The following is a 25,628-nucleotide window of genomic DNA, read 5'->3' on the forward strand; positions in this document are numbered from 1 at the left end:
CATGTAGGTATTTGACAGCAGGCCTGTACTCAGCATCTGCCTGAAAGTAAGCAAAAATTCAAGATAACTGAAGAAAGTAGTTTTAAGTACCAACTTTCTTGAATCATTGCCTCTAGTGCAGTAGAGTGGGTACTGGATTCTCTGGAAGGAGCACATACTGTGTTCCATACATTTTGCTATACACATATATAGCAAAGTGTAGTGATTCTAACATTTTGCATTTAGTTCAGTATTATTCCCAGATGCCTGGTGGATAAAACCAGGGATGTGTACAATGATGAGACCTTGTCCTTCCTTTGCAGTGATTAAAGTGGGACCCTTTACTGATCCTATATATTCCAGTACAGCACATATGTACAGTACATATTCACATGAATATAATCTTTTTCTAAGCAAGAACAGTCTCTGGGGTAGCTTGGAAGATTGTATCATTATCTCACCTGACTTTGTGATGGTTCTTTGAGAAGGAGTTTAAATTTGCTGATATTTATCTCTCTTTTACAGTATGGCCGCCTCTTTGTAGAAGCATTTCTGAAGCTGGCCATGCCTCTCCTGGACCACAGCTTTAAAAAGCACACGGTAATCCTGGGGACAGAATGGCTGCAGCCAGCTGGGAAGCATGACTGCTACTTCCTGCATACACACACCTCATCTCTATCCCATAACCCTTTGAAAGGACTGCTAGGACTAAGGCTGTTTCAATATTCTGGTTTCCCTATGGAAAAGTCCTTTGAGAATGATTTGCTGATCTGCTTATTTATTGCAGGATGATGTGCAGAGTTTGCTGAAAACCTTGCAGATGAGTACCAGGCAACTTCATCATATGTGTGGCCATTCCAAGGTAAGATAAGTTCCAATTGCAGCACAAACTCCTGACCTAAGGATGGTTTTATTTCCCTTCCACTGCTTTTCCAGGGCATTGGCAGGTTCTACTTGCATGCTTCCAACAATGTCTGTGCAAGCAAAAACTCAGAGAAGGTGAAATAGCCTTGTTTAATGGCCAAAAGTTGAAGCATTTATTCTGGAAGTGCCTGACTTGAATGTTAGGTCAGGTTAGCATAATATTTTTTAACACAGAGGTTCTGGACATCTTTAGTTGTTGGCATCTATAAGAGGTTGTTTCTGAGAACACAAGCTAAGATCTTAGAGACCTTGAACAAAGTACAAATGCCAGATTGATAACATAGGAGAGAAGCTTTGCCAAAGATGAACAGCCTTGTGACTCAGAAGGATCAGCAACAGGAGGTAGATGGGAAAAAGCCCTGCTCAAAGTCCTCTTAGATGGCTTTTATGTTATGCTGGAAGGGCAAAGGGAGAAGGAGGATGGTGATAACAGAGTCTATCTCTGTAGGAGACGGGGCAGGAAGGAAGGAGGGGATTAGAACTTTGCTTACAGTGTGGAGAGACAGTGTGTGTTGCAAGAGAGAATCACACAGGAGCAGACAGGAAGAACTCCTGAAAGGTTCATGAACACTTGTCCAAGAAGGGAGCTTTGCCAAAGTAGCTGAAGGGAGAAAGCCAGCTACCAGCATGGCTCCCAAGCCAGATTTGCTACCCATTTAGGCAAGAGCTGGCATCAGGAGCACAGATATTTAGCTAAAGATAGAAGATGCTGTTGCACCTCTCAGCACAGGGTGAAAAGTGGAAGCTGGCAGAAACCCTGACAATGCTAAAAAGTCCTTATGTTTCAAAGTGCAATCCTCGTGCCTGCTTTAAAGTCACAATTCACCTTGTTAGCAGGATCACAGCAGCTTTTCATGTTATCTTTGACCAGCATGTTCAAGTGCTGTGTCCCATGGTCCTTGTTAGCACAGGGCTGCAATTAATGAACACCTGTGTTGTACCACTTCTCTGGTACAGATCTCTTTACCAAATCATTTTGCAAGAATGAGAAGGCAGAAGCTGAATCTGGGGCAAGTAAATGTATGCAATCAATGTTCCATACTTGTTGGAAGAGGAGTTGACACCAACATTTGTTAAACCAACCTTCATTTCACTTTCACACAAACCTCAGGGAGGCTCACTAACCCATGGTGCAATGTGACCAAGGATTTGTCACTCTCCCTCAATACATGTGTCTTTAAAGAGCATTACACAGCAGGCAACAGCAGTCAGCTTCACCTGTCATTTCCTAAGTATTTGTCATTTCCCCTTTCACACCAAGTCTCTTTTCTGTTTATATACCTAACCCTGGGCATGTGGATAGTTTCTGGAGACAGAATTTTGCCAGTGCTGTACTTTGTTGAGTCTCCAAACTGCCTGCACACAGTGGGGCAGGTTCCAGGGCTTGGGGAGCTCTGTGAATGTTGATTGTGTCATTAGCAAGGGTTCTGCTGATGAGGTTCTGATTAGTGCTGATGATTGTTAGCTCCTGCCTGTTACATAGGCTGGAGAACAGCTTGCTGTTGGTAACCAGTTACCCATTCCTTGTTGGCAGAACCTGAAGCAAAGCAGTGTCCCTCTGCCCAGGCATGTTGAACTCCTCCAAGAAATGTAGGTGACCTGAATTCAGAATACAGCTAATGAGAGCATCTTAATCCCAGAAGATTACAGAGTATTCTCATGAAAGAGGAAAATATTGCATACAAAATAATTGTGCAGGTTTTGGCAGATTGACAGGATTTCTGGTTTAGCAGTGACTGTTCTGTACTGCAGATTGAAGCCTAGCAGGAGATGCTTACCCAGAGCTAAATCTCTTAGGATACCTGGCATAGCTGCCCTTCCTCTGGTGGCTTTTGCTTACAGCAACTCCATCTGTTCCTCCTGTCCTAGTTCTCCAAAAGCCAATGCTTCTTTGCTCCAGAGAAGCTGGATTTGGAGATTATAGTGCACACACATTCCATGTAAAGGAATTGTTTGAGGCACTGAGGAAGAAAAGGTTGTGATGGAAGTGGTATATTTAACACTTTTCTCATTTTTTCTGTTCTGAGCTTGGGAATTCAGCAGAGGAGTTAGTAGCTTCTCTCTAGAGTTCATGACAAAAACAGACTTATTTTAATGCAGGTGAATGTGGATATTTGGATTGTTTTAAGGGATCAGTTTAGACAAAATACTGATCTGAGCTTTATTTTTTAACAATAGCTATAATTTGGCCAAGAAGTGATATCATGTGGGCAAGCTTTGTGGGGGTCATGTCTGTCCCACATGATAACCAATGGCTTTTAAACAGCCAGAACACTTAGGCAAGAATCAATCCTCATCACATTTTACTGTTGCATAGATTCACCAAGACATTGGACTGACCAACCATGTGCCGTTGTTGAAGAAGTCTCTGGAACAATTTGTGTACAGAGTGAAGGCAATGCTGGCGTTCAACCACTGCCAGGAGGCCTTCTGGGTCGGCATCCTCAAAAATCGGGATCTTCAGGTGAGAACCACTGCCCTGCCCGGGGCAATTAAAATCTGGGAGAGGACAATGCTCATCTTGTCCAACTCTAGACACATCTCTAACTCTCCCCTTGTGTGTGGATATAGCTAAAAGGCCAAATTCAGTGTGACCACAGTACAGTCATGTCAAGTGCAGGAGAAAGAAGCATTTTATTTCAAGATTAAGAGTCTGCATCTCTAGGCTCTTGCACTGAGGGGTCAGATTTGATCATAATGAACAGGTACAGGGATTTTTTGGCTGTTCCCTGGCGAGAACTTCATGCACAAGAGGGAAGAGATAAAGGTCACTTGAACACCTTCACACACTTTCATGTGTGGTTTTAAAAGAAGCCAGTTTTGGCTCTTCATCTCACTGTGGAAGCAGGACATTTAAACAAACCTGATGTTTTAAATTCTAAAACTATTTAAGAAGGCAACAAAATGCCCTTTTCTCCCATCCCACCCTGGCACGCTTTGGCCGCTTCACGTACACTCAGTACAGATCTTGTGTTCAACTTAGGGAGAAGAAATTTTGACTCAGGCCTCTGAGGAGAGGGGCTCGGATGAGGACGAGGGGGACGAGGAGGATTCGGCGGAGGGCCCCGCTGAGGAGGTACTTCAGGGGCCGCCGGGCTGCGCCTCTCCGAGGCGAGGGAGGGCGGGGGTGCAGCTCCGGTACTGACGGGGGCCCGTCCCGCAGGAGCTGAGCGGCAGCGACACGGACGGCAGCGAGGAGCGCGGCGGGGCCGGGCCGGGCCCTGAGGCAGCGCGGCCCTGAGGCACCGGGCGGGCGGGCGGGGCGCGGCTCCCGCGCAGGCGCGGCGGCGGCGGCGGCCATGTCGGTGCAGGAGGACCCGGTGCAGCGGGAGATCCACCAGGACTGGGCCAACCGCGAGTACATCGAGGTGATCACCAGCTCCATCAAGAAAATCGCAGACTTCCTCAACTCCTTCGGTGAGGGCGCGGGGCGGGGGCTGCGGGCGGGCCGGGCCGGGGCGGGCGGTGCGGCGGCCCGCGGTGTCTCACTGCCGCCTCCCCGCAGACATGTCGTGCCGGTCCCGGCTGGCTACCCTGAACGAGAAGCTGACGGCGCTGGAGCGGAGAATCGAGTACATCGAAGCCCGGGTGAGCAGCGGGGGAGGCGGGCCGAGTGCGGGCCGGGCCCGAGGCCGGCCCTGGTTGAGGCTTTTCCTTTTCCCGTAGGTCACCAAGGGGGAGACGCTGACATAGGCCCGGGGCGGCCCCAGCACCGCCGCCCCTCACCCCGCTCGGGGCCCACCGCCACCGCCGCCGCCTCTGCTCGTGTTGCCAATAAACCGCTGTGCTCCTGCCCTGCCTGCTCTCTGCGTGCCTGCCTGGGGCCGGGCCGCGGGATGCCCGGCTCCCTGCCACCGTCCTGGATGTCCAGAGCCTGCCCTTCCATCCGCCTGACCCACGGGGTTTGGGCACACGTTCCTCCCCACGCGTGGGGGCTGTACCACAGGGGCTGCGGGCCAGGCTGTTGTCAGCTCCTGGAGGCACCTGACTGGCCTTTGGGGCGCTTTGTGCTCCTGCTGGGATCATAGAAAATCTGGTGATCCCTAAGGTCTGGAGGGTGTCTCAGCCTTCACATGTGCACATGTCAGGGCAGTGTGGGGACAGCGGGCTCACCTGGCGTGGTGCATATGCCACAGGAGAGAGCCTTTTGCCAGCACCCAGGAAGAGGTGTTTCTCCTCTCTGCGAGGCAAGTGGCAAGGAGAAGGAAGTCTCTCAGCCCTTCCCCACCACTCCTCCATTTATCTCAGTTTTTCAGTGGGCATCCAGATCTGCACATTCACTCCTCATATTTAGTGTTTGTTGGGGAGTCCATGGAATTGATATCAGGAAAGGTTTTATTACTTCCCAGCAGGCTTTAAAAGTCTTGGTGTATTCTCCAACTGTAATCTTAGCTTTTTCATGATGGCACTGTCATGCCTGCAGTGTTTACTGAGCACCTGAGTTACTTAATGTTTGTTATATTTTTGATGCTGTCTGACATCAGCCGGTTCTTTGTTGATGTAGGTCCTCCTCTGAGCTCACAGTTTTGTTCTCCATAGGAATCTCTGTTTTCCATTGTTTGAATAAGTGCTCCTCCAGCTTTTTCCTCAGCTTTCATGGTTACTGTCAGTTTGGGCTGCACATCAGGGAGGCTTGGCTGCCTTTGGAGCACAGTACCTGTGCAAATGAGTGCTTTGTAGCAGCCCTGCAGTGAAGTGGAACAGCCATGGCTCACTGCTGTTGGGTGTAGGGGCCATATCAAATTATACTGTTGTCATAAGAAGATTGATAGATGGAAGGAAAGCAGCTCTCCCTTGGCTCCAAGTGGCTGCTCTGTAGCCCAAGTACATCAAAAGTACTGCCATGGCCCCATGCATTGCTTACTGTGCATGTGCTGGAGTCCTGAGATCTCCATCATTGGAGATAACTCAGTATTTAAACTCAGTATTTATCTGGAGAAGGCCCTGAACTAATTGGATGTTGAAGTTGGCCCTGCTTTGAATGGGATGGGGTTGAGGCAGAGACCACCAGAGGTTCTTGCCTAAATTATGCTAAGGTTCTTCAATCCAAAGACTGAATGGGAAACAGGGTACCACAGACAATCCCTGGCACTGTGTCTGTACTGGGCTGACCTCTTAACTCGAGATGCATTGCTTGTTTCTGTTCCCAGCTAGTAGCATGGTGTGTCTCAATCCCTTCCTGGTCTCCTGACTGCCTGTTGGAATGGCTCTTTTTCCTCTCATACCAGGATTTCTCAAAGGAGTAGGTTTTGCCACACAGTTGGGGCAGTCTGCTGGAAGGTGCCACTCCCCCCAGGATTTGTGCTCTCACAGAGCTTCAGCACTGTGGGATCAGCCTGTCTGGTTCATCTCCCAGCAGCAGGGATGCTGGGCAGCTCACTGCACTACAGAGTTCTGCCCTTTTCCTTTCAAGGAGTCTTACTAGTTCCCTAAGGAGCCAGGTTTTCTGGTTGGGTGCTGCTTATTCCAGGCTGTCTCTGGGAGGTGAAGCCTCCTGGTCCTCAGGCTGGTACTGCTTCCTCCAGCAGCTGCTGTGGCGTGCAGCCTTGTAATAGATGGAGCTTTGATACATTTCATTATTTTAAATACTGGGGAATTCTGTTTGCCTTTTTTCTTTGTACTGTATTTTGGTTTTTGGTTTGTTTTTTTGGTTTGTTTTTTTTTAGAATATGATGCCCCAGGAACCCACATTAAACTTTTCTGGAGTGGATTTGTGTATTCTAATTTAGATGATTTATGTGGTATGTTAGTGGTGCTGTTCTCCCCACCACACATTTAATGTAGCAGAGATGGCTGTGTCCTCTATGTCCTGATACCATGCTGTCCTCATCTCCTGAGAGGGCTGGGTGCTCTGCTTATGGTCAGCAGAGACCTGTTGGTGGTCTGAGACCTTTTCCCAGAGTCTGAACTGCAGAGAACCTGGTTTGCAGCCCCCTATGAAGGTGCCAGAATTGACCTAGAGAGCCTGAGCCAGTCTAGCTTGAGAAAGGTTTGTCTGTCTTGGATGACAGACAGTGGGCTTGTAGTGCTCACTGCCTGCTGGCCAGGCAGCCAGGCCTCATGGAGTGATTGGAGCAGTCCTGCAGTGCTCATTAGAGGCTCCAAGGTTTGGGAATGAGCTGTAGTGTTTTGATCTGGGTGGAAGACATGGTGTATTGGCATCACCCTTTGTGTGGTGTCAGCAGAAGTAGAACTTGATTCAGATCTAGAACTTGATTCAAGATTTGCATAGGCCAAAAAAGTTTTAGTCTGATCCAGAGTACATATTTTAAGATGAATGGATTGGACCAGATTTCTCAAATAGTTCTAGCTTTTAGTAAATACCCTTTGGGCTCTCAGTGCCTACTGTGAGCAGACCCTTGATTTTAGGAAACAGTTTTAAAGTGAAATGTACCTTCATCCCCTTTATGTTGCAGGTGGTTGAACCTGATAATTCAGTGAGCTGAGGCCATTTCAAGAGAGGAATGTTTTAGGACACAGCTGAGTTGTTGAGGGACAGCTGCACTTTGATCCTAAGAGCTTTGCAAGGCTGAATTTTAAAAATCCCAGAAGATGGTGTCTGCTTGCATCCTGGTGCCAAGGCACCGACAGCAGCTGATGTCACTGGAGTAGTTGTCTCACAAGGAGAAGATTGGCCCTGCCAGCCTGGGATTGCTGCTGCTCCCCAGGTCAGTGAGATGGGAAGGTCACAGGAGTGTGGGAGGTTTTGTGTCCAATTTCCAAAAGCTGCCAGCAGTGCTGCTCTGAGCTCTGCACGTCCTGGGAGCTGGGAACTTGGCCTTGGAGTACATAAAAGCATTAGGGTGGCTGTACCCTGAGCTCACCTTTCCACTTACCTTCCCCATCCCTCTCTCCCTGTTCATTCTGACACAGCCTGTGTGTTTTCACTTTATATCACAGAAGTGTAAAGCCAGTCATTGACAAAACCCTCTTTTTGGAGGAAGAGAGGATTATTGTTGGGTATGTCCTGGAGCAAAAGTTTGAGAATAATATCCTGGGGGAATAATGGGCAGATAAAACTCTGAGTCCTGCTGACTTCAGTCAGGCCTGTGGGACTCTGAGGTTCACCTTTTCTGGGGGATGTCCCAGCCAGTTTGGTCAGTGCTGCACAGAGCTGCTGGCCCAGCCCCAGCCTGGCTCTGTGACTCTCCCTGTGTTCCCCCTGTGCCCACAGGTGACCCCACCAGGTAACCATCCTGTGCCTCCTTACCTTTGTATGCTGTTCTGCTTCCTGGCCTTGCCATCTCCTGGCAGGTACATTGGTGACAAAGCAGTGGGGACAGGTCACAGCCTGCCTTGCTGACAGAGTTACAAAATGGATCCAGGACCAAACCCATCCCACAAAACATCAGGATTAAATATTGAAATCCTTGGCATTGCCTGCGTGCTTAAAAGTCCTGAGGAAAAGGGCTTTATCAAGAGGGAGGATCAGCTGAAGCTGGGAATTGTCCCTCAGGCTCCTGGTGCTTCCCAGGGAGCATCTGTGCTCCCCTGCCTTTGGCTCTGCTTCCATGAGGCATTTCCAGCCCTATTGCTAGACCAGAAGACTGGGGATGGAAAGGGAGCCCAGTAAACTGGGAGAACAAGAAGAGGAGAGGAGCAGATACTGGAGCAGATTTTTTTGGAGGTTGCTCATGGAAGCAGTTCTCCATTTAGGGCAGTGGGTGGGGAGAGTATCCTGGGACTCTGTTGATCCCTGTGCTTGCTGCAGCACTGCTCAGCCAGGGCAGGGGCTGGGAAGGGCTCACTGTTCCCTCCTTCTGTCAGCCAGCAGCCTGTCCTTTGTGGATTTGTGCTTTGTGTTGGGGCTGCACTGTCCATCCTGCTGATGGGCCTGGGCTAAAGCAGCCAGACTGTAACTGAAGAGTGCCCTTGTAGCTAAATTGGAAGGACCAGCAGCCAGTGCTCCAGAGGCCAGACACCCCCTCCCTCTCATTCCTCAGAGTCAGTAATGAATGTGCTGATCATAATAAAAGGGAGCTCCCATAAGGAGGGAATTTCCATCATTACCTGCAGCCACTAAGGGGAGGATCCTGTGCTTGTCAGTACTGGAAGCACTCACTCTTCTGTCTCGGGAGCTGTTGATAGCAGCACCTGAGAAACTCAGTAATCCTCCAGGAAGTGAGTGATACATCCTGGCCTTTGATTTAGCCTGCTCAACCAGGCCTACTTCTTAAATTTAACGGGCTTTAGCAAAAATTGTACTGTGTTGATTTAAAATAGTAATACAATGAATTATTTATTATGGCAAGTAATTCCACAGAAGGATACAGAATGAGAAAAAAATTTCCAAAAATCTTAGTAAGGTACAACATGATCTACTCCTATGATTCCACAAGCTTTCATAGCAAAATCTCAGGCTTTGTCCCAGCCAAAAGCAAACATCTTTGACCTGATTTCAGCATAACAGGATGTTACTGGTTCAGTGATGGTCTGGAAGGTTAGGAAGTGGGTTGTGTACACTGTTTGTTGCTTTTTTCTTCTCTCTCAAGTCTCATAGTTTAAAAGCAGAGAAGTAGCTGTAAACTACCTGTAGCCTGCAAAGTACAGCTGGCAGTGAGGTATAATCCCCCTGCACTTACCTGTGCTTCACAGGATCACAACAATTGTTGAAGCAGACTTTATTTAAAGCAAAATAAGTGGCAAGTAAGTAAGTAGCACAGGAGGGAGTAATTTAACCAACCCATTGGATGAAAGTCAGGGTAGGGCAAGAGGAGTCATGGGACTGTTTAAATCTGTCAGAAATGTGATGACATAATGAGCAATAACTACTCTATGTTCCATCACTGGGCCCCTCCTACACTCACTTAGCAGTATTTCTACATTTCTCATGCAACCTGCCTGTGTGACAAATCCACACACAAGTTGCACCCAATTAGTGTCAAGCATAAGAGCTGCTCTGCCTGTGTCTCACCTCTCTAAACCCCTCCTGGAAGCAATTTTCCCAGCATACAAAGAATAAATCACCATTCTCCTTAATCTCTCAGAGGACAGATCCCAAATAAGGGCCAGGTAAACGCATGTAATACATGATAAAGCATTTTAATCTTCCCAGCAGTAGATACAGGATATTAGCTGCTTTAAGTGTTCAATGCTACATGTAATTAAAAATGGCAGGGGAGGTGAGACTAGGCACTTGTAGAAAAGTAGTGGAATATCTGGCTTAAAAACCACAAACCTCAATAATTTCTCTCTCTAAAAAAAAAGCAAAAAACCACAGCAAGCAGCGAAACAAACTGGAAAAGAAAAATAAATGCACACCTACTCTAGGAATTATAACTTACTTTACCTGTGTCCCAGTCACTCCAGAAGCATCAGGAGATAAGGAAGTGAGGAGAGCAGAGGGAGGGAGTACAATCCTTCCTGGGGTACCAACTGCACCAGGGTCAAACCATTAGCTGGATTTGACAAATGACTTACATGACCACACCTTGTGTAACCAGCAGCCACTGTGCTATTGGAGTGTCCCAAGGAGTCTCCTTTGACACTGGCTGTCACTCCTCACATACATTTTCAGGTGAACAAACATCTGCCACCTTGTGCTGTGGTGCACTGCAGGAATTTGCCCCCTCCTTTCCTACTTTTGTTTCATTGTGGTGAAGGTTGGCTGGCTCAGAAATCATCACCTGCCAGTGAGGGAGCAGCTGTCCTGAACAACAAACCAACAGCCCTGGGGTGGCTGCAGATATTGTTGTGCTGTAAGATGAGTGGCTGAGAAGGGCTGGAGGGGAGCACCGATGACCTTACAGTGGGTATAGGAGGAGCAGAGGCTCTGTGTTGTCAGCACCCTTTGTGGCTGCTGGGGACAGGAGGTGTGGAGGACATGTTTCCCTTTGCTGCCACTGGCCCAGCTGCACAGGCAGCCCACCTGTGCCATCCTGGGATGTCCTGAGCAGGAGGGGAGCATGCCTGGCCTTCCACACCCTCATCATGGTGTCCTTGCTTAGCTTTAGCAGAGCCCAGGGCCTCTTCCCACAGAGTGGATTCTACATCCCCAGTGCCTTCCTGATGTCCCAGGGAGGCCAAACAAGTGGGGCTGGGTCTCCAGCCGGAGCAGGGGCTGTGCTGGAGCAGCCATGGGCAGGAGTGAGGGGTCCTGGTTGTTGAGGGCCATTACTGCCTGCGGCGGGCTGGGACCTGCACAGTTCCTCTCTCTGTGCCAGTGGGACTGGCCCTTGGCCACATCCCCAGGGCTCAGGGACATGGGAACCCACGCCTGCAGTGTGACCTCAGCAGCCACAGAGCAACGGAGCCGCCGCTGCTCACCCGTGAGTCAGGGGAGGCCACGTGAGGCCCCGGCCCTGACGCCTTCCCTGGGCTGGGATCCCTGAGCCAGGATCCTGAACCACCACACAGCCGTGCAGGTGAGTGCTGGCAAGGGGCTCAGGAGCTTCTTGGGGCCAGGCCTGAGGGTGCTGGGGGGCTGCCTGCTGGCTCTTGGTACTGCTGGGCTATTGGTTGCTGTTTGAGGCACCGAGCCACTGTACAGGAAAAGGGTGCTGTGGGGATTACAGGACTTCCCTATAACCTCTCTTACTGACTCAACTGGAGTCTTTTTGACTCAACTTCCCCATCTTTTAAATAGTTCTTTTTCTCTAAAATCCTCGCAGCAACCCCAACACTTCATGCAAAGAGAAAGATTTGTTTGCCTTAATTTTACTCAGGCTACGAGCATTAACATTTCTGGCTTCTGATGCGTTAATATTCTTCCTTCAGAGCTTTACAGCCATCACAGAGAGGCACAGGGCGTGAAAGGAGAAACACAAACTGAGTAATTTCATATGTTGCATGTCAGTGCTTAAGGCAGAGCTGGAAAATGGGCAGCAACCTCCCCAGGGCTTACAGGTGTGGGGCTGGCAGCAGTGCAGCCACCGTGTCTGGGCCTGCTGTGAAAGCCAGGGGAGGAAGGAAGTGCTGGAGCTGCAGCAAGGAGTGCATGGGCTGTGCCTGCTCCTTCCTCACCCCCATGGGGCTGTCAGAGCTGGGGAGCTGCCCTTGCTGCGGTGACATGCACTTGCTGGGTCTCTACATGCCTGTGTTCAAGGAGAGTGAAAAGTCCAAGTTTTGCTACTTCTCTGTCACATTTCAGCTGCATTTGACAACAGGAAGGCAAGCAGAAGGGTAGCAGAATTATTACCACAGCCTGAGGAGACTGGAGCAGGAAGGGTTTCAAACGGAACTGGTGTGGATCAGTTTTTGTTGTCTCACAGGAAGAAACTCAGCTTTCACCACAGCTACGGCCCTCCAGGACATCTTCCAGTGGAACCAGCTGCTAGGACCAACCTAAGACTGCTAAGACTTGCAGGTGTGCTTTAAGAAGTTGGTTTGGTTTGATTTGAGAGAAGGGAATTGAGGGACTTTATCTTTAAAATAAAATTTAGCAGGTTTAGGTGTCAGCATATAACTTAAAATGAAAGGTGAAAGTAGTTTCAAAGAGAAAAGATCTGGGATTGTCCGATTTTTGTCTTGAAGTTAAAACAATCTTATTTTATTTTATTTGCTTTTTTTTTTGTTTTCCCATTGAGCAATATCTCTCAGATATATTTAATCAGCTAAGCAAAACTTCATGCATGGAAGTTGTTAACCTCACTTTCTAAATCTGACTCTGCACACAAATTTTGTTCTAACACATTAAAAAGACCTCACTACAATTAAATTCTGATTTACTGTGAGGAAAACAAGGTAAGGTCTGTTGTTCATGTCATTCCCCAGTGAGCTCATGGCCAGGCTGAAATGCCTGTATATCATCATCCTTCTCTCATTATGAGGTATAATCAACTAAGTCACTTTTAAAACATACAATAATTAGGCACCTATACTTATCCTTTGTTTAGATCTGATTTTCTTTCCAGAAGAGCCACAGGGGAATTAATGTGCATAGTCTAAGAGAAATTAGCTACCCAACTTCCTTGGCTAATGTAAATCTTGGTGACTGACTGGGCTGAGCTGTGCTGGAGGCACAGAAAGGGAGATGGGAGCAGATGCTGAGTGCTCTTGGATCCTCTTGTGGCATCCAGGTCTTACCACAGCAGGATACAAAAGTTCATTAGGCAACTCTGTTTCTGTTGCTGGAACAGCTGAGCAGTCTGCTGGCTCATTTGGGCCAGCAAATGAGCAGTTTTGAAGTAAACCAGTCTGATAGCAGGTGAAGATGACGTTGGCAGTGTCTGCCCTGCCTTCAGTGTTGAATCTGCTCTTCCTGTGTGCATGGCAGGACAGGTCAGGTAGTGCCCTTCTGCTCACTTTGTCTTTGGGATGATGCAAAGCTGGGATAAGGCAGCTGCTGTGACAGGTTCCTGGTAGGGGAAGAGCAACCTGCCTTAAAATGCCACTGAAAGTGGCCTTCACTAAGTATTTGGAAGCCCAAAGACAAACCTCCTGAGTTTCATTAGACAGTAAAATGTCAGGATACTTTTAAATTATTTTCTGAAATTGAATTAATCAGCTGGGAAAAAATGTTTATATTTAAAGTACTTTTGTTCCTTTAGCTCTTGTATTTTTACCACACAGTCCAGAGAGAGCCCTAAAGGATTTAGGTTAAACAAGCAACTGTTGCAAGGTCTAAGTTGAGCAAATAGGAAGGCAAGAAAGAGACTGAAAAAGGCAGAAAACCATAGCTGAGATATCTAAGTGCCTATGAACTGACATTCTTGATTGAGTGGCCAAGAACGAGTCTGTCCAGGGTGTGGCGTGCTGGGTTCCTACATTTCCACATCAGCTGATGCTTACCCACAGAGGGGACAGATGCATTTCCTGCATTCCCTATCGGTGCTCACAGCTCCCACAGGGCTGCTGCCACAGCTACAGCAGCAAAGGCTGGATGTAAGTCAGGGAAAGGGGAAGATCTGTAGGTCTTTTGCATAGATGCATCACTGGGCATAATTTCAAAATGTTGTTAAAATATTGTTCTCTCATAATACACTTTGGAGGCAGGTAAGCTGAGTTTTCTGAGCTGAGCCTTTGGAAGTGGTTGTGTAATTTTCCCAGAAGTCTTTTGAAGTCTGTTTGTGTCTAATTTCCTCTGTCTGAGAAGTGACACCCTAAAAAGTTGTTCTGTTTGAGTGTTTGCTTATGTGTTACAGTATCCTTCTGAACATATTAACTGACCTGTTTTGGGTTTTGTATTAGAATGTTTTCTGGACTGATATGATTGTCTTTAGAGAACTGAAAGTGCCAGTAGAAAAAGAAACAGGTTTTCCTCTGGAAGTTTGAAGGGTATACTTAGTTTTCAAACTGCTTGATTGGAAGTGTTTTGTTGAATGGATCCAAAAGTCATATTGTAAGAAAATGTGTGGACATATAAACTGTTCTACTGTTGCATCCTGCATAGTGGAAACTGTGCTTTAGGCTCCCCAAACCCCTTCTTGTGCATCTCTCAGTACAGCTGTTGGTTGGTTGCAATGTTGCACGAGGGGAGATGCATCAGTGCAGAATGCCTGGACCATGCTAGGCAGAGGCAACAGTTCAGAACCACAGCCACCAGAAAATGTGCACCATCAGAATATTCCAGCCTCAGCCCAAAACTTCTGTGGCAAGTTTATCAAAACAAAAGGAAATGCTGAATTTTGGAGATGTCAGAACATTTGTTTCTGTGGCAAATACCAGTAATTAGTCTGGGATCAACACTTAAAAGTTTGTGATTCATAAAGCTAAAGTTAATGGAAATTTCCTTTGCATGACAGCTTGGCAAGACAGATGTTGAAGTATCAAAGTCTTCTGTGAGGCAAGAATTCAAAAGTCTTGTGGGACTTTCCTAGGAACTATTTCTGTTCTTTTTCCTGGCTGATACATTTTAAGTATTAGGATCTAAAGGGTACAGGATAATTGTTCTGTTTCATGAATTGAACCCAGCCTATTAGGTTACTCACCTCTGTGGTAAATGTTTAATTAGACACCTTGGTAGCTTTACAAAACAACAATGACAATGATCAAGTCTGACTTCTTTTTGTTTTACTCATGATGATCAGACTTTTGTTCTTTCCTAATAACCAAAGGCCAGTCGGGCTCACTTGGAGGAGTCAAGAATTGGGTCCCAGGAGGGTAAATGAATCATGATGTGAAACAGAGAAGTGATTTCAAAACTGAAAGGCCCAGAGAGAGACACTGTGTTTGCAGAAAATCACAGACAGAAAACCAGGAAGGTCAGTGACCTGATTCTAATTGTGCTTTTTCTCCCCTTTCAAACAGGCACAGCGATGGAGAATTTGGATGTCCCAATCCCAGATCTTACTGAAGAACAGCAAGGTGAGGGATGCACACGAAGATCAGAGCTTTGGCTCATGCACAGTGCACAGCAGTGTTTGCCAGGGTGGACATGAGTCCATGAAATCTGTTTCCTCTGAAAACACACCCTATCCATCTCCTTCCTTGTAAAAGAGAGACCAGCACTCAATTCCCAGCTCTTCCACAGGTTCCTGTTAGGCTTTGTGCACATGCAAGTGGGAATTTAGGTACATGAAGCAGACTTTACTGTGCATTAAATGCCTGATGAGCAATCTCAGTGCCTTGGTATCCAGTCCTTGGGGTCTTTGTGCCTGTCTGTAGAACAGCATGGTCAGAATAAACACATGTTAAACAGCTAGGAATACTTTGGGAACACTTGCCATGCTTCTCTAACTGAGACAACAGCATCACAGAGACATCAGTCATTTGTATGGACTATTGACATTTGTCTGCTGTTTTGTGGCAGACTGAGGTGCTTTATACAATACAGCAGCACTCTCTTTCCTGTGTGCTGTTATTGGGCAGTGTGTTACAGCCTGGTGTCTGTCTCCACACCTGCACTGAGCACTACAGGAACACTGCCATGAACCCCCCTCTACTCCTGCACAGTGACAGGTTTGTTTTCCTTACAGACATTTTTCAGAGAGTTTTTGCTGCTGATGCCAAGTACTTGGAGACACATGAGAAAATGAACCAGTCCTTCTGGGAATCACTTGTGAAATGCTTGGCCTCTACTGACCCACCTATCCTGAATACTGAAGAAAAGAACAATGTAAGTTACCAAAGGAACACTTATCCTTGTTATTTTACTTTTCTACTATACTCTGGGGAGAGAGAACACAGTCCCACTAGCTGATGTACTGAAATATATTAGAAGGTGTAACAGGGCACTTAGATAAATGAGGTTCAGGCCACTGCTTTTTACTTCACTGCTCTCCATGTGCAAAAATAACTGGCTCTGTATAAATTCCTCAGGATCAGCTCAGCTCAGTGTGTTCTAGGCAGGACCATTGTTAGTCATATTTTGCTGTAAGATACTGCAGCAATTGCATGGCCTTTTTCAGACCCTATAGCTGTATTTCTCCAGCTCTCTGAATAGTTAACTATTGCCCACCATGCTGTTTTTCCCAGTTGATGGCTCTGCTCTGAGTTGCTGAATGGAGTTTACATTCTCTTCCCATCTTTGACATGACTCTTTGTCCCTGGTTTTCCCTTTGTATAGTAGGAGCAGGGTGGGATACACTCATTTGCCCATGAGGGTGTGCTTCTACAGGCTGTGTTTTATTGGAAAGACCATTTGCTAGTTACTTACCTCCTTTCCAGCTCCTTAACAGCTGTGATGTCCTCCCTGGAGGCTGTGCTGCCTGCCTGAAAGCCATAGAGAAGAAAGGAGTCAGGGCAATGGCTCTTCTCTACCTTTTGCTGAAGACTTCCAACCCATCTGGGTACAGGCAGCTGCCCAGCTCCAAGGGAAAGGGTGAGTCCTACCTGTTCCTGTCAGCTGTCAGTGGGACTGGACAGCAGCTTGAACACTCTGTTATGTGCTTGGAAGTGATTATTAGTGAACAACTGAACTTTCTGGAAGTGCTGCTCAGGAAAGGCAGTTAGGTGTGGTGGTAAGGAGAGCCAAAGTTAGTATTTAACTGTAGTTAGACTTGGCTTCTTCTGGGGAAAAAACTACTTGTGTTTAGGGAGAGAGCATGTTCTGGGATGATGCTGCCAAAGAAGTTTCTCTGACTTGAGAATGTTTTCCCTGACTTTTTGCACAGACTGTTATCCAGCCAGCCAGGACCCCCCTGAGCACTCACAGTGGTAGGAAATCAGAGCTGAGGCAGTGAAAATATTTGTTCAAATATAATTCCCTAGCAGCATATGTAATACTAAAAGGAATGGACAGGGGATAGCACACAGGGTGCTGAACCTGACAACAAGATAAAAGAGACTTATTTGCCTGCTGTGCAGGAAGAAACCAGGGGCACTTTCACTGGGTCCATAGTCATTAATTGTCTTTAATAGATGACAGAAGAGCACTCACTTAAGATGACCCTAAATTTAGCTGAGGACCCTCAAGGACATCCTGTTCCTGCTTCTGCCTTGATTAAACATGTTCCTGAAGGGGAGAGACCTCCCAGCCTGGTGCACAGCCCAGCTCTGGTCATCTCTCAGAGCAGGAATGTTGGTTACAAGACCCTTGGGCTGTGAGCAGCCTCGAGGAGCCGAAGGAGAAGGAATCCCATCTACCTGCCTGTGCCCAAATCCTGCACCTCCTGATGAAGAGCTGCTCAGAGCCCCGGCCCTGAGCCCAGAGCTGGGTGTGAAGCTGTTCAGAGTCACCCCCGGCCGCAGGAGGCAGCAGCAGTTGGGATCCTCAGGGCTGTGCTCCTGTGCCACGAGAGGGAGCTGGAGCCGCGGCGTCGGCACAGGGAGCCCTGGCAGGAGTAGCCCAGGGCAGGGTGAGCCACTCCTCTCCTGCTGAAGCATCGTTCAGCTGCTGCTGCTCCAGGGAGTGGGAATTTGCACAGTAACATTATGGTAACATTCTGAATAATTAAACACCAGAATATGAAACTTTAGGTGTCTACCACAACCATTTAAGAAGGTCTAAACTGTAGCATGTATGATGCTTTCATTTGGTGCTTTATACTACTACCCTTTGTGTGCCAAAAACACAACTGAAATTAGACAAAGGGTCTGATTTCCTGTCAGGCAACTTTTAATAAAGCATTGGGAAATCTGTAATTGTAAAATAGAAAATGTAGTCACTGATAATGTTTTTTTTTTCTCTCTGTACAAAAAAAGATGAAAAATTGAAACTCCTGAAGAGTTTGGAAAGGAATTTTGTATATTCAGAAGAGGACAGAAAGTCTAAAAACTCATCCCAGGAGTCCCTGGATGAAGATACACAAGGTAAAGAGGATTTATTTTATTTTCCCTGATACATAATTTAGTCTGACTGCATGTTTTTAAGGATTGACAAAGGAGATGTGGCAATTCTGTAGAGCTCTGAATAAAGTAAGAAATTGTGCAAAAGAGAGAATGTAGAAAATCATCAGTACCTGATTCATAATCAGCAAAACAGTGGCTGCCACCCACTCTTGTGGAAGTTGGTTTCAGAAGCATAGAAATCTGCTCCAAGATTCCTTCCATAAATAAAAGATCCTAATTTCTCTCTACAGCCCTTTATACAAGTTAATCCAACTTCAGGTTTTGCTGAGTTTCACCAATTCAGCCAGCTTTGAAGGGAGCTGTGAGGCAAAAGCAGCCAATAGTGATCCTTGCATTTCAAAGCCTTGATTTTTACCTTCAGATGGTTATATTGGGAGCAAACAACTACAGTGCTGTTGTTTCTGATGCTGCTAGCACATTTTTCTTTACTCTGATGAACAAATACTTTCTCTTATCCAGACAGTGATGAGGAAGATTTAGGAATACAGAAGACTGAAGGCCAGTTACTTGGAGGTAGGACAAAGTGACAGCAGTATTGGCTTTTACTAGAGGCAACCAATACAAACCAAAAAAGGATTATTTTTTGCATTCTTTGGGTTAGCTGTTGAACAAAGGTGTATTAACATGTGTGGATGTAAAAGAAAGATAAGTTAGAATTTGGCTGTAGGAAAGACATTTCCTACAAGATGAAGCTCAACTAATGCTGACACTCAGCCATGCCCTGTGCTCAGAGTTGAACCAGGAAAGCAGCAAAATCTGCTGTTGTGGGAGGAGTCCTGCTGCCTGGGTCTGCACAACTGCCACTGAAGTGCAGCAAGAGGGTTCTGAAAACATCTGTCACAGCCACCACCTAGAGGGGCTGCAGTCAGCCCACAGCACTGACTGGAGATCATCAGCAAGGGCCACCTTGTTCCTGAGGATTTTCCTTTCCTATCAAAGGAAAAATGGAAAATAAGTACAAAGCAGATGAAGAAAATGTGCTGTGTCAGTACATAAAAATACCTATAGAACTAGGGATGTAAAAATGTAAAGCATTAATATTTTAATTAATGTCTTAAACTGAGCTCAGCCCAAATGTAAGAGCAGCTCATTTAAAATTGACAGAAGGAGATCTAACCTGTCTCCCAGGAGTCTGATTCTACCTGAATCATTCTACCCCTCCAGATACTTGGAAAGATGGAATAGCGGGGGGAAGAATTCAGTCATTTCCCACTTTTTGATTGCATAATCCCCAGCAGAGGCACCCTCTTTTAGTGGTTAGAGTTGGTCTCTTCCTTGTCTCTGTTACACATCCACACTGGTTTCAGGGAGCTGATGGGCTGGCACTGGCACAGACACCCTCACTGCAGGTATTAACCTACCTCATCTCTGTGTCATGTTTTAGGAATACCAGCAGAGATGGTTCCCTACAGAGATTCAGGTAAGAGTGACTCCTGGGTCACCTCATCCTGCTGGAATGACTATAACTGCAGTGTCTTCTTTCTGACCTGCTGAGACATTAAAAAATAACTCTCAGCCTGTAAATCCCTTGGTTTCCAGTTAGCACGGTGTTGGGCCTGGGCACGGTGCAGACATTCTGTTGCAAGGCTGTGGTAGTGCCTGCCTGACAGCAGTTGATTTGTACAAGGTATTCTGGCAGATTAACCCATTTTTGTAGGCCTGCCAGGCTCTCACAAGATCAGCTCATAGCAGTCATTCTTTAGGGGAAAACCCAGCAGTTCTGTTGGGCAACTGTTCAGTCTTAGCCAAAAAAGCTAGAGGTAGTTTTTAGCATTCCCTGAAGCCCTGTGTCTCCTGCTGAGCAGGGGTGCGAGGCTGGGAGGGACCTGGAACCTGCTTTCTGCCAGCAGTGATGCTTGGCTCTGAGTGCACAGCATTCCCAGCAGGAGCTGCCAGGTGAAAGCCTCTGCAACAGAGCAACAGTGCCAGGCAAGAGGCCTGCACAGACAGGCAGTGTGAAGGCAGACCTCCTCCCACCAGACACTCTGCACAGCCCCAGAATGTTTGTAAAAAGGCCACAGCAGGAAATTGCCAACAGCTTAATTGCATTACTGAGCTCATCCCTCCTGTGCCCAGGCCAAGGCCACAGGATGAGTTAGGAGAGACAAACAGCCCAGTGGAAGCAGCCTTTGGAGAGGACATCTGCTCCACTTCTGTTCTGTGCAGTGGAAAGTTACAAATTGCACCATAATCCCTTGGGGAGGTTTTTGAGTTACCTATCCCAGAAGCCATAGGAACACCAGGGCAGAGGAATCCATTGCAGGCCATATTCTTCCCACACTGCCAGGTGCAGAAAGGGTCATGTTACTTTTCCCCTTGGTATTTTGGCCTCTCTACCACTCACCCCAGTTTTGTTGCACATAGGTGATTGCTCACTGTGCTTCTTGGTGTTGAGTATGGTGGGAAGCTCTATATTTGTATTTTTTCCATCAGAAGTAACAAAACTATATTTCTTTTCAGAGATTGCCAGAAGAGAAGATTCAGATGTAGATGGTGAGTACAAACATGCAAATAAAGAAGTTTATTTTGTGGATGTTCTTTCAGGAGTTTTGCTTAGTGTGGTGAGGGCAATACCAGCTCCTTGATGCCTAGAGATTGTCTAATCAAAAAGTAGAAGGTTGAAAACAGGAAAGAACATGGAATGCTTTAACAGAAAAAATACTGTGCAAGTCATTCCATGATGCCAAGTTACAGTGGGACTGTTACATTTAGGAAGTAGAGTAAGACACTTGCCATGTGTGAAATGATGTTCTGCTAAATTCTTGATCTATAGATCATTCATACAAATTATCTATAGATAAAGATCAAATGCACAGGGTTGTATCTGTGAGTCAGAATAAAGCAATACTATGTTACTAATTAGAAAATAATTGAGTTTGCCCCCAAACCAGACTGTGATTAATCCAGACTGCTCAAAGAGGCAAAAATTTGATGCCTGTATCAGGTGACCCAGAGCAGAGTTTCTGTTCAAGGTTTAATTGTTCTGTGGTTCAAAAGCACCACAGCAAAAGTCTACAGCTCATGTAAAGGACCCCTCTAGTCCTCACCTGTTCCATCTTAAGAGAAAATTCACTGCCAGGCAGAGGTTGCCCAGTGTAGGGGAAATCAGCACCTGAAACTTGTTCTGAATGAACTCCCAAAGGCTTGGGTGCAGCAGGTGCCTCAGGGGCTGCTCAAACCACCAACAAAGAGAAAAGGAAAAAACTGCTGTTTTAAACCTGTTGTTGGAGAGATGGTAAAATACTCAGCTCTTTCTGGCAATACAGGTGGAGAAAAAAGAGAATTTGGCAACTCCGCTCACAACAAAGAGCAAACTGCTCTGTGTTTAAACCTCTAAAATACCTCATTTGTTCTTATGTTGTTTTTTTTGTGTGCCAGTGTAGCTGCAGGAGACTCATTTCAATAGCAGGTCTCCTTTTGGGAGGTGCAGAAGTACTTGGTGTCAGGTGTTGGTAGAGGGATGGTTCTCACACCCACAGAAATGAAGGGATCCTTTTACTGTAGCTGTGGTTGTGCAAAGCACCCAGGAATCAAACTGAAGCTCCCTTGTACTATGGCTTTGCTCCCCCACTGTCATTCTGAGACTATGGCTTGTCCCAGAACAGGCAGAAAAAACCCAGAGTGCTTTAAAACAATTCAGTATTGTTAATACAGCCATCTGGTTATACTTTTTAAAATTCATTTTTAAACCCATGCTCTTTGGAGTGATTTTAAAATAGCTAATTTGATTTTTCTGAAAGGATTCCAGACTAACAAACAGTTTTACATATATTCTGCTCTGACAATCTATTTCAGATACAAAAGGGAAATAAACTTTGAACTCCTTAATTTCACAGTTGCATAGTACTAAATGACTTCTCTTTTTTGTAGCTTATGAGGAGGAGAGCACTCACCCCCCTCAGTGCACAGTACGGTGGATGGGCATACGGAAGGATGGTAATTGATTTATTAAATCAAACTGATGTCAAATCTGTTGAACCTTAGTCCAAGAATAAGATCTCTGATTCAAAAAAACCTTTATTTTTCCAACATGAGTACTTTGTTGAAGTGTATCAAGGCTTCATGATGAAAATCATTGAGGCTTCTCACAATGTTGAGCCTAGTCCCTGAGAAATCTCAGGGAAATTTCTTTCATTCCATGAGTGATACTCTGTACCTAAAGGTGAATTTGGATGGGCCATGGCTGCCGTTGTGACCTAATCTTCCCTCTCAATTTCAGATGAATTCTTTCATTTTGTCATTCTTTGCTTTGCAATTGGAGCTTTACTAGTTTGCTACTACTACTACAAAGGTAAGGCAAAATTCAATAGAAGGATGTATCATTGCACTGTAGAAAAATGAACAAAACTAACATTTATTTTGTTGCCTTAGATTGGACTATTTCTCTTGGGATTGGTTTAATCACCTTTGCTTCCCTGGAAACCACTGGGATATACTTTGGTCTAGGTAAGTGTCCCTCCAGCAGCAGCTGTGTCCCTGCTCTAAGGACAAGGTCACACAGTTGCCACAGCCCATGAAATTGCCGGGGCTGAGATTCTGTAACTCACGATGAAACTCCCCCAACATCTCCCAGTTACAGAGGGGATGCAGACAAGCAGCCTTAATGCTACTGAAGGGAGAGGTTGACTCATTTTTCCTTCTCAGTGATCACAAGACCCTGAGTCACCTCTTTCTGCAGCAATGGCCGAATGCTGCGTTGCCATGACAACGTGTAATTTTAGCAGCAAGGCCTGTCTTCCCAGATCCACTGCATAAGATGCTGTGCATCCTGGCTGCCATGCATTCCCCTGGGACTGAGGATGAGCTTGGGCCAGCAGCTACTGGAAATATTAAAACCTGTGCATTTTGACAATCCTTAAGGATGGTGTAGGAGTGCTGCCACCAGCAGCAAGTTGTGGCTCCCAAACCAAGAACTTGTCTCCTCTGTAATCTCATGTTAACATGGTGGGAGGTTATGGATGGTTCTCTCATTACTCAGCCTGATCTTTCTTATTAATGATGTTGCAGATGTGCTTGTTTAAACAAGTGTCAGTGTTTGGGTTTTGCCATTTTTTACTTTTTTTGTTTTATGTTGCTTATCTTATACCTTTGTTTTCACACCCAGTGTACCGAATTCGGAGTGTCCTTGACAGCTTTGTTCCTCTGATTGACAGATTCAGGCCAAGAGGTAACAGTGCTCTTTTTCCTGACAGCATGTCTTGCCTAGACCTTGGTTTGGTCAGGAATTAAGACCAACTCATTTAAATGACAATTTCCCATCTTGACTGCCTTAAAAAAAGGAGTATTTTACTACAGTTCATTACAGCTGCTTGGGTTTGAAAATTAATTAGTCTTGACTCTTTCCCTGTGGCAGAACATTGTCACATTTTTAATACTCCACCCTGTATGGGGTATTATTTCCTGGCAGTGTCTGTGTAAGAATTCTATAGCTTAAATAAAAACTAGGGGGTGGAGGAGTCTTCACTTGTTGGGTCTTCAGACAGACTCCTGGTTCATGTTTACCCATGTTTAGGGACACAAAACACGAAGAGTACTGAAAAGCTGCCTGGATACAGTGCAATCTGAACACAGCAGTCCTGACAGGTGTCTTTTTCTTTATCCCACAGGCATGAGGAAAGCTGCCTAGGAGGAGTATTTAGGGAGAGTTCCCCAAACCTGGCTGTCCAAATTTCCAGTACTAAAGGAACTGCTTTATGAGGTGAACCTAACCACCAAATGGCCAATGTGAAATACTGAAATGTGAAACTTCTGAAAAACATTGCTCCTTTCCCTCCAAAATAAACCTGAAACTGGGGTACAGGGCCCCACTCTGGATTCTGAAGTGGCTTGGGGCTCAGCAGAGCTTGGAAGACAATGGAGATGTAGCTTTATGTTCAGTTCCATTGAAATACAAACACAGTCACCTTCCCTGCCCCAGGCAGCCAGGGGGTGGTGCATCTCTCATTTAACAAACCACTCCAGTGTGCCTGTGGTGTACCAGAACCAACAGAGCAATGGCCTGTGCTGGTTCTGGCTTAGGCTCTGGCTGTTTCTGTAGGGATTCTGGCCTCCTCCTCCTCTTCCTCCCCCTGGTGCTGCCCAGAGCAGGCAGAAGCCGGCCCTGCTCTCCCAGCTGAGCCCTGCGGTGCCGGCCCTGGGGCTGATGAATCGATTGTGGCAGAACTCGGAGCAGTGGGCGGGCAGTGGTTCCACCCGAGGAGAGCTGGGGAGATGTTACAGGCACTAACAGAGTGCTGCAGTAATGAGATTATTATTAACAACAGCAGATTTCATCTTTTCTCAGGGGAAAAACAAAGTGTTTGATTTGACTCATACTCCAACCTTTTTCTTTCTTTGAGTAAAATAAACACAAAACTTTAACATTATAGGATATGTTACACATTGCAAGAATGCAATCATAGGAAGACTGCAACAAAACTACGTTTTAAGTAAAAATACCCATAGAATGATGAAGGCAACCAGTTGAAAAGAAAAAGCCATAAACATGGACTTTTAAGGAAATGTAAATCTGAAAGCTGTAAAGCCAACAGCTCAGAGTATTACAGGAACAATTTCAAGCCTTGCTCAGAAAATTAGAAAGATTACTTGTTGTTGTATGCAGTTTGAAGCACCAGTGCCAGTCACTCTTGCCTGCACCAGTTGAAATACGAGAAACACCAACAGTTGCACTCAGGCCTGCACCAACACAGCACAGCTGCCACCCAATGCCTCCAGAGCTAAATTGTGCAAGAAGGATGAATATAAATTATTTCATAGTATTTATATGCTCCTTTACATGTCTTTGTAGAAATATTTCACCATCCCAATCTACTGTATATTTTATGTTAGTCTGCAGATAAAGTCTTGCTCAGAGCACTGTAGCCATGCTAGAGGCAAATGGCTTTTGGGTGAACTGAAAACTACAGTCACCCTACTCTGTTGAAAAGGGCTTTTTTGGTGTCCTCTGCTGTCTAATGTCTTTCTGAAAGGCAATTTGTGGAGCAGTCAAGATGAGAAACATGTTTCAATACTTAATGATTTAAATTTGGTACTCTGCATTAAACATAAATTTTTAATTTTAACAGAAACTGCTTAAGGGTAAAGTAAGCAAAACATTTTAAAAGTGCAAAACATTTAAAAAGTCACCAAGTGCATCCCACCATGTGAGAGGAGCAGCTAAGCCACTTACAGCAGGTCCCATGAGAAAAGTCAGTTCTCAACAAAAAAACAACTTACACATTGAGCTGCATCCTCTTGAGTACCTGGGAATTTCCTGCTCTTCTTCCAGATCCTTTAGTCCTTCTCAGCATCATCCTTGCTGTAGCATCAGCCAAGAACTCAAAACTACAAGTTCCTAGGAGGAGTTCCAACTTTTTTTCCTTCACTAGTGCTGTCTGCACTACCATTCAGCCCAGCTGGGCCTCACTTCCCCGTTGGTTCCCCAGGACTTGGAACATCTCATTCCACTTCAGCACCACCCAGCACATTGGGTACATCCTCCTTGCCTTTGGTTTGAAATGGCTGGGGGCAATGCAGAGAGGAGGGGCTCTAAACAAGCAGGTATTGCCCCATAACAC

General features: G+C 46.0%; 3 protein-coding genes across 10 annotated transcripts in view; all 3 read left to right on the forward strand.

Moving 5' to 3' along the window:
* The window catches only part of FANCD2 (FA complementation group D2), a 34,989-nt gene extending 30,688 nt beyond the window's left edge, over window positions 1-4,301 (forward strand). For all 3 annotated transcript variants that reach the window (XM_077184809.1, XM_077184811.1, XM_077184810.1), the window contains exons 39-44: window positions 8-46; window positions 505-579; window positions 767-841; window positions 3,221-3,367; window positions 3,887-3,979; window positions 4,067-4,301. In XM_077184809.1, the coding sequence (XP_077040924.1) occupies window positions 8-46; window positions 505-579; window positions 767-841; window positions 3,221-3,367; window positions 3,887-3,979; window positions 4,067-4,144 (507 nt within the window). In that variant the 3' untranslated portion in view covers window positions 4,145-4,301. The remainder of the gene's footprint in view (window positions 1-7; window positions 47-504; window positions 580-766; window positions 842-3,220; window positions 3,368-3,886; window positions 3,980-4,066) is intronic.
* On the forward strand, window positions 4,183-6,613 carry BRK1 (BRICK1 subunit of SCAR/WAVE actin nucleating complex). The gene is made up of 3 exons (XM_054640356.2): window positions 4,183-4,320; window positions 4,409-4,491; window positions 4,570-6,613. The coding sequence occupies exons 1-3, from the start codon at window positions 4,203-4,205 to the stop codon at window positions 4,594-4,596; spliced, it is 228 nt and encodes a 75-aa protein (XP_054496331.1). The 5' UTR covers window positions 4,183-4,202; the 3' UTR covers window positions 4,597-6,613.
* A 138-nt stretch (window positions 6,614-6,751) lies between these two features.
* TMEM40 (transmembrane protein 40) overlaps window positions 6,752-25,628 on the forward strand; it is a 35,674-nt gene continuing 16,797 nt past the window's right edge. The window contains exons 1-14 of one of the 6 annotated variants that reach the window (XM_054640351.2): window positions 6,752-11,267; window positions 11,993-12,208; window positions 15,091-15,147; window positions 15,759-15,898; window positions 16,450-16,603; window positions 17,926-18,033; window positions 18,532-18,585; window positions 19,457-19,492; window positions 20,533-20,565; window positions 21,943-22,008; window positions 22,292-22,363; window positions 22,444-22,518; window positions 23,177-23,239; window positions 23,679-23,886. In XM_054640351.2, the coding sequence (XP_054496326.2) occupies window positions 15,099-15,147; window positions 15,759-15,898; window positions 16,450-16,603; window positions 17,926-18,033; window positions 18,532-18,585; window positions 19,457-19,492; window positions 20,533-20,565; window positions 21,943-22,008; window positions 22,292-22,363; window positions 22,444-22,518; window positions 23,177-23,239; window positions 23,679-23,698 (870 nt within the window). In that variant the 5' untranslated portion in view covers window positions 6,752-11,267; window positions 11,993-12,208; window positions 15,091-15,098 and the 3' untranslated portion in view covers window positions 23,699-23,886. Of the gene's footprint in view, window positions 12,209-12,273; window positions 13,837-15,090; window positions 15,148-15,758; window positions 15,899-16,449; window positions 16,604-17,925; window positions 18,034-18,531; window positions 18,586-19,456; window positions 19,493-20,532; window positions 20,566-21,942; window positions 22,009-22,291; window positions 22,364-22,443; window positions 22,519-23,176; window positions 23,240-23,678; window positions 23,887-25,628 lie in introns of those variants that run through there. The other 5 variants (XM_054640350.2, XM_077184812.1, XM_054640353.2 and 2 more) reach the window with 5 other exon arrangements.

The sequence above is a fragment of the Agelaius phoeniceus genome, chromosome 11 (assembly GCF_051311805.1).
Source record: "Agelaius phoeniceus isolate bAgePho1 chromosome 11, bAgePho1.hap1, whole genome shotgun sequence".
NCBI lineage: Eukaryota > Metazoa > Chordata > Aves > Passeriformes > Icteridae > Agelaius > Agelaius phoeniceus.